The sequence below is a fragment of the Ruditapes philippinarum genome, unplaced genomic scaffold (genome assembly GCF_026571515.1).
Source record: "Ruditapes philippinarum isolate M1 unplaced genomic scaffold, ASM2657151v2 ctg1146_1_1_1_1, whole genome shotgun sequence".
NCBI lineage: Eukaryota > Metazoa > Mollusca > Bivalvia > Venerida > Veneridae > Ruditapes > Ruditapes philippinarum.
Window position 1 is genome coordinate 163034 of NW_026853527.1, and position 14553 is coordinate 177586.

Sequence of the window (14553 nt, forward strand, 5' to 3'; positions counted from 1 at the left end):
TTCCTTTGACCCACAGTCTTCATATTTGGCATGGAGGTAAGTCATGATTAGTAGATGACCCCTATTGATTTTGAGGTCACCAGGTCAAAGGTCAAGGTCACAGGGGCCTTGACTTCAAAAAGCTTGTCCGCCCAATAACTTAAGATTCCTTTGACCCTCAGTCTTCATATTTGGCATGGAGGTAAGTCATGATTTGTAGATGACCCCTATTGATTTTGAGGTCACCAGGTCAAAGGTCAAGGTCACAGGGGCCTTGACTTCAAAAAGCTTGTCCGCCCAATAACTTAAGATTCCTTTGACCCACAGTCTTCATATTTGGCATGGAGGTAAGTCATGATTTGTAGATGACCCCTATTGATTTTGAGGTCACCAGGTCAAAGGTCAAGGTCACAGGGGCCTTGACTTCAAAAAGCTTGTCCGCCCAATAACTTAAGATTCCTTTGACCCACAGTCTTCATATTTAGCATGGAGGCAATTCATGATTAGAAGATGACCCCTATTGACTTTGAGGTCACCAGGTCAAAGGTCAAGGTCACAGGGGCCTTGACTTCAAAAAGCTTGTCCACCCTATAACTTAAGATTCCTTTGACCCACAGTCTTCATATTTGGCATGGAGGTTAGTCATGATAAGTAGATGACCCCTATTGATTTTGAGGTCACCAGGTCAAAGGTCAAGGTCACAGGGACTTTGACTTCAAAAAGTTTGTCTGCCCAATAACTTTAGATTCCTTTGACCCACAGTCTTCATATTTGGCATGGATGTTGATCGTGATTAGTAGATGACCCCTTTTGATTTTGAGGTCACTGGATCAAAGGTCAAGGTCATAGGGACTTTCACTTCAAAAAGTTTGTCCACCCATTAACTTAAGATTCCTTTGACCCACAGTCTTCATATTTGGCATGGATGTTGATCATGACTATAAGGTGACCCCTATTGATTTTGAGGTCACTGGGTCAAAAGTCAAGGTCACAGGGACCTTGACAAAAAAAGCTTTTCTTCTTAATTGCTAAAGAATGTCCTGTCTGCAGTGTATTGATTTTGACATTTTCACATTTGAAGCATGTAGAATACATAACTTAGCAATGCACTGGCTTAGTAACCTCAGATTTGGCAGGGAGGTTGTCCTTGAGCTCTAAATGGCCACTGTTGATTCTGACAAAGTGGTATGCGGGGGTATTCACGCCATGATAGTGGCAGTTCTAGTTGTAATAGTTCAAATATTTTCAAAGTCCATTGACATATGGCTTTGAAACTTTGCACACTTGTTCACCATCATGACCCCAACCTGTAGACAGGAGGAGGTAACTCTATCAAGTATTTTGACAGAATTATGCACCTTTTTCGACTTAGAATTTACGTTAAAGTTTTTGTAATAGTTCAAATATTTTCAAAGTCCATTGACATATGGCTTTGAAACTTTGCACACTTGTTCACCATCATGACCCCAACCTGTAGACAGGAGGAGGTAACTCTATCAAGCATTTTGACAGAATTATGCCCCTTTTTCGACTTAGAATTTACGTTAAAGTTTTTGTAATAGTTCAAATATTTTCAAAGTCCATAGACATATGGCTTTGAAACTTTGCACACTTGTTCAACATCATGACCCCAACCTGTAAACAGCAGGAGGTAACTCTATTAAGCATTTTTGACAGAATTATGCCCCTTTTTCGACTTAGAATTTACGTTAAAGTTTTTGTAATAGTTCAAATATTTTCAAAGTCCATTGACATATGGCTTTGAAACTTTGCACACTTGTTCAACATCATGACCACAACCTGTAAACAGGAGGAGGTAACTCTATCAAGCATTTTGACAGAATTATGCCCCTTTTTCGACTTAGAATTTACGTTAAAGTTTTTGTAATAGTTCAAATATTTTCAAAGTCCATTGACATATGGCTTTGAAACTTTGCACACTTGTTCACCATCATGACCCCAACCTGTAAACAGGAGGAGGTATCTGTATCAGGCATTTTTTTTACTATCAAGCACTAAGAATAGTCAAGCATGCTGTCCTACCGACAGCTCTTGTTTGTGGAACTTATGATGGCTACATATGGAGTTTTGATTGTTGGCTTGAAACCTTGTGTTCATGACTTAGTTGAAAAACTTTGTTAAAAAGTTTATTTTATTTTATTTACTTTCTTTAGGTTCTTTGTTATTATTTGTAGTAATATTAGCAAGAATATTTGTCAGGATGGTACAATAGAAACTTCTCTCTTTTCTTTCTTTTAGTACATGTATGTTGTCTAAATCTGAAAGAAAACAGAAGCATTCATAGGATTGGTTACTAAACAATTATGTTGATGGTTTTTATGTGATTTTGTGCATGTACGGAAAAATTGATTTCCTCTTTATTACTGATATGATATGCTTTCTTTATTATCATGGATATTATATGTTAACAATGCAACATTAAAGTGTTGACAAGTATCTTTTACAGAGACAACACCTGATCCAAGTGTAGGAGATGAAATGGATATGGGTAAATAAATACAAGATAATATTAATAAAATATTTTCATATCTGAATCACCCGTATATTAGGAGGTATTTATACATTGTACAATACTGTACTCTGTAGGATAAGTACACAGCTGCCGAACCTTTATTGGATGAGACTTACTTTTTGCTAATAGATATCAGATAAAAAACAGATTTATATACTTTAAAAGATATAATTTCTATAAAAATTTCTTGTCTTGCTGTAAACAGAAAATAAAGACTGAGGAAGATAAAACGTAAACTTAAAGATATTTTACAGGACAATATGAATGATATAAATTAAAAGATAGCTTAATATGAATGATATAAATTAAAAGATAGCTTTTCTTCAACATGTGAGGTTTGTTCTGAAGAAAATCACTTTAACTTTCAGTGTGTGGACATAGGAATGAGGACCTAGTGTTTGGTATAGCTGTATCTGCCATGACGACAGAGGACGATTTCACACAGATGAAGAATCTTGTAATAAATGCTATATATAGATCTGACATTGACCCGGGTGACATGCAAATTGGTGTTTTTGTATACAGTAGTCATATAGATCATGTTATACATCTAGACGCCCACACTACCAGTGATCAGCTTATACAGGCGGTAAATGCTATACCATACAATGCTAGTGATGAGTCCTCGTCACAACTGAGTGTAGGACTGGCACAGATACCTGTCATGTTTAACACAAGTGTGGGAGATAGACCGGAAAAGTTGAACTATGTGTTTTTGATAATGGATGATAGTGTGGACATGACTGGCAGTATTCCTGTAGCAGATGAGATCAGGGAGGCAGGGATACATCTAGATATTTTTGCAATAGGATTCTCGAATGCCAGCCAACTAGCAGATATTGCATTCAAGCCAAACGGTCATATATTTCCCATACAAACATATGATATTATGAAGCTGTATGTACAGTTTGTCTTGTGGAAGAACAGCAGATGTGGTAAGTATGCAAGTATTTAATTAATTAATTAATTATTTAGTATTGTCAGCTTGTTGAGTATTGTTAGCATTAACAGCTTGAATTAAATAAAACACACTCTTTTAGAGGGAAACAAATGAAACAAAGCAATTACAAGAAATGTAAACAAGTCCTCTAACTATTGGTTTATTTTTTCAAGCTTCATTATCAATCAGTAATAATTTGATTATCTTTTCTGAGGGCCCATAATTGACTGTTTTGGTCACTTCTACTTCACTGCTGTGAATTTTGATTGAGCCAGGAATTTTTTTAAACTCTGATGAATAAGCTACTGATTTGGCTTTTGAAAGATTGATAGTTCAACTCTAATCTCTGTATGTACCTAAAATATTGCAGAAAAAATGTATTTGAGATGTTCCTCCCGTAGTAAAATTTTAAATTATTATAATGTTATTATTTATTGTGATGTCATAGCAACCAAAAGTCCCGTGTGGGTACTTGAAAAAGACGGAAGATGAAGACCGGATTCGGGAACTACTAATTTTCTTTAATGCATGACTAATGTGCTACTATGGTGGATATTGTTGACTTCTCTGTTTACAGATTGTGGAACATTGACAGCACCAGTCGATGGGGATGTGTCCATGACAGGATCATTTTATCTAGATACAGCAACATTCGTCTGTGAGCAGGGTTACAATTTGACTGGTTCCCAAACACTCACTTGCCAATATGGAGGTTCATGGAATGGTTCCCCTCCTACATGTATATGGGGAGGTTCTGGTAACTGGTTATTTTTAATTTGGCGTATTTTCAACTCATTATAATTCAGTATATTGACATTAACTCGGAATTTTTTCTAGGCTAGGTTTTTATTTTGGCAAAATATTTGAGCACATTATGATGATTGGTTGCATTCAAAACCCACATTCTCCCTCAGTTGACATGATCATTTTTCAGAAATATACATAATAAAACTGTATCATGTAATTTAAAAAATATCCAGGATATTGTCGTTATTAAGCTCTGAAAATAGTCCGGCATGATGTCATACTGATAGCTTTTGCTGTTTATCCTTTGTCCTTTTCTAGGTTCTGAGATGTTTATACATCTGAGATTTGCTGTATAAGTTAATGATTGTTTTGGTTGTGAGGATGGTTTAGTTTGATGATTTGGCAATTTAGAAAAAATAATTCTATATTTTCAGAGACAACACAGAGACCACACAACACAACAGAACCAGATCAAGGATGTAAGTTTAAAGTCCTAAATATCTTCACAAAATTATCTTGTTAAATAATTTTGCAGCATCATGTATTTGTAAGCATAGCACTGGGTAATTAAGTTTGTCCGACAATAATTTTGGAAATTGTGTTTGATAATGTTTAATTAAATGCATGCTTTTTGTGTCTTTCAGTTAGCTAGAGGTCAACCAAGATACCTTTTGGTGCCTGAAATAAGACACATATAGGAATCTTGGGTCATTTGTTGCATTGAAATACCTTTTATTCTGTATATATGACATAGATTAATGCATATATATTTTACATTGCCATGTATTCTGTAAAGATTTTTAAGAAATAATTTTTATCAAATAAAGTTATGGTCAGAGTAAAACACTTGTCCAGTGCAAAACTTCCTGAATTTTATTACAACTTGGCAAAAATGTTTGAGTGGCACACAATATTCAAGTCTGTGTAGGGAAGGTCAAGGTCTCGTACAGAGGTCAAAGGTCAGATAAAAACCATATAAAGTAGTCATGAATTAATTGATAGTACTTGTATCAAAAAATGTTCACAATCATGAGACTGAATATTATCAACATAAAACAGGTCAGTACCTGCAAGGTCAAGGTCACCAGAGATTGTGAAATGTTGAGAATTTTACAAAGCACATCTACATTTATTGATGGATTTTAGATTTACTCGATGCAAATGCCAAAGGTCAGAATCACGATTAAAGGTCAGACAAAAGCACTTGTCCATTGTGAATCTTCTACATTCATTGAGGGATAGAAATATTACTTGGCACAAATGTTCACCATTGTGAGGTGGGGTATAAAACAAAATATTCCGTTTCCTATAGCCAAAGTTAAGATGTCAGATAAAAAGTAAATGAAACTAAATAGATGGACTATTTAGTCATTAAAATTGAGGGATTGTAATGTGATTGTTCACCATCATGACACTGAGCATTTGTGTAATTGGCATATTTTGTGACAATAGCACAAATCATATGTTTGAAATCTATGATTATTTGAGTAACATGTTTCATTATATGAGAAAAGTTGGGTTATATTTCAGTTTGTGGTTATATGAATGGTGATATGATTATTGCTATTGGAGTATCTAGAACAGTAGATGAAGAGGAATTCAAACAAACAAAGACTTTAGTAAAAAATATTATAGATCACTCAGATATTGACCGAGGTAGCACAAGAATTGGCTTGTTTGTGTTTGATAGCTTAGTGAGGAGGGACACATTGATTGGCTTGAATGACTTTGACACTAGGGCTGATCTACTTGATGAAGTAAATAAATTGCAGTACAGAAAATCTGAAAATATTTTGGTGTTGTCGCCTGCTCTGCAACAAATCAAAACTTTATCAGCTGATAGGTGGAATGGAACTCTTCTTCTTACCTACGTCATCCTTGACGACGATGTCTCGTACACTGGTTCACAGACTCTTGCAGACCAACTGAGAGAAATGGGGATAATAGTAATCATTCATGGCTATTGGATTCACTTAAAACACTGATACACTGAAATTTACTAGCTTTTGTTTCCAATGATGGAAAACATTATGGAAATTTCCAAATTACTGATACGGGCAGAAGTACTATCCCAGTCCAGTTTTAAAGATGAGACATGTAGTAAGTTTCATACAAAATTTTTCAGTGAGTTACATATTCAGAATATTCACAAATTCCTTCAATTTGTACAGTTTTGTTTTGTTCATGTTTACACCAATGGAACTGTACAAATTGTACAAACTGTACAAATTCTATAAAACCTATGTTGAAGACACATCCATATGAAAACAAAATATAAATGCTTCTGCTAATAGCTAACATTAAAATTTCCCTTTTGATAAGTTTAAGGCACATTGTGCCTCAGAAACAAATAAATTTTTCATTTTTTAGAAAGGGAAACAATATAGAATTTTAAATTCTGTGAAAAACATTAAATCACCATCCGTTGACTTATTGCCAAAATGCAACAGAAGCAACTGATGGTACATGTAATTGGCCAATGTATAAACTTTTGGAAGCAAAATTAGACACTAAAAAATAAAAAGCTTTTGAGAAATGAAAATAGAAGTAGTTGTGGGACATAATAGGCCTTTAACCCTTTACCTCATATATACGCGAAACAACGCACTTTCGACCCCCCCCCCCCTTTAGGCCTCAAATGGTGAAAAAATGTCCTATATGGGGCCCAAACACATGCTTTTGTTTGAGAAATGTTGCTAAAAAAAAGTGAGCACTTTTTCGGCGCCGGCCCCCATCCAAAAGATACATCAGGGGGTTGCCAGAAGGGGGATGTGTTTAGGGGATTTAAAGGGGGGCAGTAGTCCCTCTCATTGCCAAGAAAATTTTGGACTTGTGAGAGGCTTAAAATGACCCCAGATCGATCATAAGGTAACATGTAACCAACACTGAAAAGCCTTAGACTCTATCTCAATCCCTTGAGAAGTGGCAGCACTTTGAAATAAATTTTGATGGAAAAAATCAAGGCAAAATAGTGATTTTTTGCAATTTTGAGATGTCCCCTCGTTGCCATGGTAACAGGAAATTTAAAACTGAGCATGTCGTTACAAAGGCAATGGTCCAGTCAACATTTGTGCCAAGTTTGATTAGCATTGAAGCATTTTTCATAGTTTCATATCAGTTTGAACTTGTAACAGGAGGCTTTTCAATGAAAACGGCCATTTTTCACAATATGCTCATGAGGGAAAGGGTTAAGGTGCAAAATTACTTTTCCTTCATGACTGCCTTTCAACAAAAGGCCATGTTTTGAATTTATACAGATAAGTTTTTGTAGATGCCTTTGTTCGTGGTTCTTTATATTTTAATTGTTGTGAAGTTTTTGACTTTGTTGAAATTTTACAGATTGTGGGTTACCAAGCATACCATTGCAAGGATCTGTCACAGTAACAGGAACATATTTTCTCGATGTTGCCACATTCTCATGTGAAGTAGGTTATGACCTGGTTGGTTCCCGGCAGCTGATGTGTGAGAATGGAGGCATGTGGAATGGTTCCTATCCTACATGCTCACCCAGTGAGTAGATACTGATTTTATTTTTCTTTATTAGAACATTATTCTTGCATAAAAAAACTGCCTATGTAGGTATACATTTAATGGAGGACAAAACAGACAGATTATAATGACCACGCACCATTGTTGCTTGTTTTGGTATATGTGACTCAGGGTGCCATTAAAAACAGCTGAATGCAATGACAGAAAAAGCATCAACAAGCAGTGATTTCTTTATACTAAATACAAATAACAAAATGCAGCATAATCGATTTGGATGTTTATTCTAATGTAAGAATATTGCTCATGCACCTTTATTAAATTTTGTGCATTAACATCAGCAGAAGTCCTTAGATTATTAAATCCCTTGTCCTGCAGGCTCAGGTTTTAAATAGTATTCATGCTTATGCAGATGTTAATGCACGAGGAAAGGTGTATTGATATATATTTAAGAAGTAATATTTGGGTCAGTGAACAGCAGTTAAGGAAACATTAATACAGAGTTATATTTCAGTATGCTGGACAGCAATAATTTGTTATCCACCGCCGAAAAGGCGGCGGGGGATATAGAAATAGTCTCCGTCCGTCCATCCGTCCGTCCTTCCGTCCGACATTTTTGTCCGGAGCATATCTCTAAAAGTATTTGAGTAATCAACTTGAAACTTCATAGGTGGATAGACCTCATTGAGGAGGAGTGCAGTGCATAAGAATGATAACCCTACCCTGCATAATTTTTGAGTTATTGCCCTTTGTTATTTTTCAAAATTGATTTTTGTCCAGAGCATAACTCCAAAAGCCTATGAGATATCAACATGAAACTTCATAGGTGCATAGATCTCACTCAGGAGGTGTGCAGTGCACAAGAATGATAACTCTACCTTTCATAATTTTTGAGTTATTGCCCTTTGTTATTTTTCATACTTAATTTTTCACCTGAGTGGAGCATAACTCAAAAAGTGTTTGACATATCAACATGAAATGTCATAGGAGGATAGATTTTATTGAGGAGGAATGCTGTGCACAAGAATGATAACTCTTCCCTGTACAATTTTTGAGTTATTGCCTTTTGTTCTTTTTCATACTATTTTGTCCGGAGCTTATATCAAAAAGTATTTGAGGTATCAACTTGAAACTTCATAGGTGGATGGATCTCATTGAGGAAGAGTGCAGTGCACAAGAATGATAACTCTACCCTGCATAATCGTTTAGTTATTGGCCTTTTTTATTTTTCTAAATTAATTTTTGTCCAGAGCATAACTCCAAAGGCCTTTGAGATATCAACATGAAACTTCATAGGTGCATAGATCTAACTCAGGAGGTGTGCAGTGCACAAGAATGATAACTCTACCTTTTATAATTTTTGAGTTATTGCCCTTTGTTATTTTTCATACTTAATTTTTCAATTCAATTTTTTTCTCAAAAAGTATTTGAGGTATCAACTTGAAACTTCATAAGTGGATAGATTTTACTGAGGAGGGATGCAGCACACAAGAATGATAACCTACCCTGCATTATTTTTCAGTTATTGCCCTTTGTTATGCCCCCACAGAGTGGGAGCATATAGCGTTGCACTTGTCCGTCCGAGTGTCCGTCCGTACGTCCGTCTGTACGTCCCGAAATCTTGTGAACTCAACTCCTCTTAAACCGGATGGCAGATTTTGCTTAAACTACCAGGGATGAACAACCTTAATGTGTAGATGGTAGTAAAGGAAGGAATTTTCGCTGCGACCAAATTTTACAGAATTATGGCCCTTTGTTGATTTTTTCACTATATACTATGTAGAAATTTTGTGAACGCAACTCTTCTTTAACCTGATGGCAGATTTTGCTTAAGCTTCCAGGGATGAACAACCTTAATGTGTAGATGGTAGTAAAGGGAAGAATTTTTGCTGCGACCAAATTTAAGAGAATTATGGCCCTTTGTTGATTTTTTCACTATATACTATGTAGAAATTTTGTGAACGCAACTCCTCTTTAACCAGATGGCAGATTTTGCTTAAACTTTTAGGGATGAACAACCTTAATGTGTAGATGTAAGTAAAGGAAGGAATTTTTGCTGCGACCAAATTTAAGAGAATTATGGCCCTTTGTTGATTTTTTCACTTTATACTATGTAGAAATTTTGTGAACGCAACTCCTCTTTAACCGGATGGCAGATTTTGCTTAAACTTCCAGGGATGAACAACCTTAATGTGTAGATGGTAGTAAAGGGAGGAATTTTTGCTGCGACCAAATTTAACAGAATTATGGCCCTTTGTTGATTTTTTCACTATATACTATGTAGAAATTTTGTGAACGCAACTCCTCTTTAACCGGATGGCAGATTTTGCTTAAACTTTTAGGGATGAACAACCTTAATGTGTAGATAGTAGTAAAGGAAGGAATTTTTGCTGTGACCAAATTTAACAGAATTATGGCCCTTTGTTGATTTTTAGTTTTCAACTTGTTGCACATGTAGTCCAAAAAATATTTGACCTAGAGTTATAAGATTGATAGAGCAATGGCGTGTGGGGGCATCCGTGTCGTATGGACACATTTCTAGTTATTTTCAGCCATCAGTATTCACATAGGTTTCAAATCTGTAATCACTATAGCCATCAGTTTTCATTACCAAAAGACCTCTTAAAATGGAATTATTCTGCTGTACTACATATACATTCTTCCAATGAGCAAACACATTCGGCGGGGGATGGCCATGTTGACATGGCTCTTGTTTTATGTGCTTTGTGAGATTTGTTTTTGAAATGTTAATGTTGTGGTGTAGCAGATATCGTTAAACAGCATGAACTTGTCATTTATAGACTCATATATAATTTAGTGCTTTATATTTTCAGAAGTAACAGTTTCGACTACACCAAATCCAACACCAGACATTGACACAAGTTAGTTACTTTAAAGATTTATAAGACATTTCTTTACAAAAATGTTTACAATACAATCATGTACTGTATACTAATCCCTGCTTCTCCTATTATCAGGACATGCCAGAAACAGATGAAATTGGTGATACAAAAACATGTCTACTTTGTTAAGGGCAAAATTTTAGTGTCTGGAAAATTTCAGTAATGTAAATTTCAGTAAAGTTCATCCATGCCACAAAGAAGGATATTTTTCCTGTTTACTGTTCAAGGTAGTTGGTGGTTGTACTCTGGTGCCCGCTTGTGCCTGAAATAATGCACAGATTGGCTCTTCACAAAAGCAGGATAGTTGCCATATGACGTTCACAGTGTTGATGTGACTTTAAACCAAACCCAAACAACAACAAAAAACTTCAGTCCCTAAAACTAATAAATAACTGTTCTTTTCCAAATTTAAAACAGGGCTTATCAATTATACAGCCTCAGCTGTTATAAGAAAATAGGCAGATGGTGCTATGTTGTGGCCTCTGATGCCTTTATACTTGTGGGATGTCTTTCAATTGTTATTATAAATAAAATAATTGACTTTACTTTTATTTACGAATCAAGTTCACTATTTCAGCTTGTGGATTGGACAGCTTAGATGTTGTATTTGGCATTGGTGTTAGTGATATAATGACAGAGTCTGAATTCTCGTCATTGAAAAACTTTGTGTTTAATGCAATACACAGATCCAATATAGACTTTGGAATAACAAGATTTGGTTTCTTCCTATTCAACAAGGAAGTTGTTACAGAATCTGTGATTCATCTGAAACAATATAGGACCCGAGCAGACTTAATCCTTGCCATAGATAGTATACCATTCGAACCATCATCGGGTCCGGCATATCTTGCCGTTGGGTTACAGTATCTTTTGACCATGTTCACGGCAATTAATGGGGCTCGAACTGGAATATCAAACATGGCTGTAATCATGTTAGACAATAATGTGGACATTAGTAATAGCTCAAGTATAGCTAGTCAGCTGAAGGTCAGCAGAATATCGCTACAGTTTATGACTGTTGGTTATCAAAATGTTACACAATTAGAGAATATGGGTAGTGGTGAAACTTCTGTTTCGAATGCTAACTCGTATGGATTTCTAGAATGGATTGTGGAAAATGGCATTTACAGAGATGAAATTTGCAGTAAGTATACTATGATATAGTTTCAGATTTCAGATGATTAATATGAAGATTTATTTTTATCAAAATAGATAGTAAAATAATGCATTTTGTTGCTGAATGAAAGGTTAATATTTGTTATGGTGACACATTGATGCTAGTTTGATCTAATCTTGACAAAGAAAATCCCAGCCGATAAACTAAATTTATGTGAGCTTATAAAAGACAAATACAAGTATCATTTAACACTGATCTTGCTTTAAACATTGAATGATGTCGAACATATGAAATGCGTCTGTAGACAAGTGGTTATGGTCATTGACTTTAAGCCACTTGCCTTCCACTGCTGTAGGTTCAAATTTTACAAGCATCGTCAGATTCTACATTTGAGAAAGCAATCCAGCTAGCTTACAGGACGTTGGTAGTTCCACTCAGATGCCCATTTGTGCCATAAATAATGTACTGAGGACTTCCTCTACCAGTAAAAGCAAGAAAGTACAAAATGTAGCTATTTGACCAATGCTGTGTTGGTGTGATATAAAACCCAACCAAAAAGAAGAGATGCACAAAGGCTTCAAGCATTTCTTTTGGTCTTAGATACTAAAAAAGTATGCATATGTAAATGAAAATTAATTTCAAATAAATATGTGTATATTGTTATTTTGTAGGTTGTGGAGGGATAGAGAATCCTGATTTTGGCTCTGTAGTAGTTACTGGTTCCTATTTCCTTGATGTTGCCTCATTCAGCTGTATTGATGGCTATGAACTTATTGGTTCCAAGCAGCTTGTATGTCAGTATGATCATGTTTGGAGTGGTACCCCACCCACTTGTACTAGAACAGGTACATTTACATAAATATTTTTAAGGGAATATCAATAGCTGAATAATGGCAGAATAAGCAATTTTAGTATAGAAAAAAAACTACCCTTGTCGCCCTGTGTTGTTGGACTTGTATCTTATTACCAATGAATGAATCTACTTGCAATTCAACACATTTCAGTAAGTAAAAAATGCTTAAATACTTTTTATCCTAGCATAAATCTTTACGGAATTATTCAACTTTGCAAAGCTTAGAAAACTCTTGGTTCTTGTTTTATATGCAAGTTCTCTTTCCACAATTGCAGAAGCTTGACACTTATCTTTGTTCACATGTTTTTCAGTGACAAATCAATACCCATTACCCTTGCATGGATTTAACTGATTACACCATTCAGTAAACTTGCAAAAATATGTTGTAAAGGTTTTATATGCCATTTCTTTCATAATTACAATAAAAATTATCTCAATTTTTTGAGTTTTACTGTATGGTTTTGGTAATAGTTGTGCATGCCCTTGTTAAAAATGTCTACAGTTTAGGTCATTTAATTAAAAGCAAATAGTTTGATTCATGCTTTTTGTTCTTTTACAGGTGTTGTCAGTCCACCAGGATCACATATCAACCCTAAAACAGGTACACATGTCTTTATTTATCTATATAATCTATATATTTAGGCTTTTTAATTGCAGTTGTTAATGGTTTTTTGTTGTTCTTTTTTGGAGGAAGGTAAACTTATTGGATCATATTATTATGAAAGTAAACCCCAATGTTTGATGTTATACATTGGGTATATTGTTAGATGTAATAAGGAAAAAGTACATTGAAAAAGACAAGCTGCTGAAGGCACAGACTTGTGTAACATATCAAAAGGTATTGCTTGGTGTTTTGAATACTTTAAAACCTTTACATCTGTATTATCTGGACAGTATAAATGATGGTTGACAAATGTTAGACATGAATATATCTTTACTTGTGTTTACCATCTCTAAGTAGTCAATAACATAATTTTGCAGTTGTATTAGTCAAATAGATTGAAATTATGTAACACTTGTCTTCTATCTTAACTTCAGCTTGCGGGTTTTCAAATGCTGATGTTGTTGTCGGCATAGCAACATCGTCCCTGACAACGGAAACAGAATTCATAGACCTGATTTCTCTAGTGAAGACTTTTATAATGCTCTCTGATATAGACTCTGGGTCAACTCAATTTGGATTTTTCATGTTTGATGCCCTAGTTTACACTGACAATGTTATTGATTTGGGAGAAATCAACATAACAGCTGATTTGTTAGCAGAAGTGAATAACATTCCTTATACACCTTATAGAAGTAAAACCAGATTTGAGCTTGGTCTAAACCAGGTTCTGGAAATGTTCTCGGCCAAGGTAGGTAGAAATAGGGCAGATGTACCGGATCATGTTTTCATCCTGACGGGAACAGATGTCTTGTATTATGATGTTTTCTCAGCAGCCAATCAGATCAGAGATTCTGGAATCATGCTTCATATTATAGCAGATGGGTATAATCCTGTGTTGTCATCATTGGTGTTTGGAGCAGACGGACATTTTATAGAATTACCAGCATTAGACAGGGAAGCTTTTATTGCACAAAAACTGTTCAGACATTCAAAATGTAGTAAGTTATCCTATTGTGTTCTTGTTTATGTTATAGTTTTAAGCTAGTCTCCAGATGAGCCAAAAAGATTTTTAGTACAGTAAAATATTTACAATTCAAGAAATAATTTACATGTTTAATGACTGATTTTGCAGTATTAATCACCATATTCTACCAGGTGACTATAAGCAAATATTCTGACCTATTTTTGGTAATTTTCAATGTATTGTATCTTACTTGACAATATTTTACTTTTTAATACATTTTCAACTTTAAGAAAATTAGGATGAATCTGGGGGCATGTGGTTTTAAAACTATCTTTATTATAAAATACCAGGACTGGTAATTACAGTTTTGTTACAATGTCACTGTTTTTGACAAAGTTGGCTCAATAGGAAGAACATTGGACTTTTA

The 14553-nt window shown here is 35.0% G+C and overlaps 2 protein-coding genes across 2 annotated transcripts in view; both read left to right on the top strand.

Annotated features, from left to right (window-relative positions):
• LOC132737129 (sushi, von Willebrand factor type A, EGF and pentraxin domain-containing protein 1-like) overlaps positions 1 to 6184 on the top strand; it is a 74006-nt gene extending 67822 nt beyond the window's left edge. The window contains exons 46-50 of the mRNA XM_060724384.1: positions 2447 to 2488; positions 2881 to 3447; positions 4030 to 4209; positions 4634 to 4678; positions 5730 to 6184. Of these exons, the coding sequence (XP_060580367.1) occupies positions 2447 to 2488; positions 2881 to 3447; positions 4030 to 4209; positions 4634 to 4678; positions 5730 to 6184 (1289 nt within the window). The remainder of the gene's footprint in view (positions 1 to 2446; positions 2489 to 2880; positions 3448 to 4029; positions 4210 to 4633; positions 4679 to 5729) is intronic.
• Positions 6185 to 6217: 33 nt separating this feature from the next.
• The window catches only part of LOC132737131 (sushi, von Willebrand factor type A, EGF and pentraxin domain-containing protein 1-like), a 62631-nt gene continuing 54295 nt past the window's right edge, over positions 6218 to 14553 (top strand). The window contains exons 1-7 of the mRNA XM_060724385.1: positions 6218 to 6299; positions 7539 to 7709; positions 10520 to 10567; positions 11166 to 11732; positions 12377 to 12550; positions 13118 to 13159; positions 13597 to 14160. Of these exons, the coding sequence (XP_060580368.1) occupies positions 6218 to 6299; positions 7539 to 7709; positions 10520 to 10567; positions 11166 to 11732; positions 12377 to 12550; positions 13118 to 13159; positions 13597 to 14160 (1648 nt within the window). The remainder of the gene's footprint in view (positions 6300 to 7538; positions 7710 to 10519; positions 10568 to 11165; positions 11733 to 12376; positions 12551 to 13117; positions 13160 to 13596; positions 14161 to 14553) is intronic.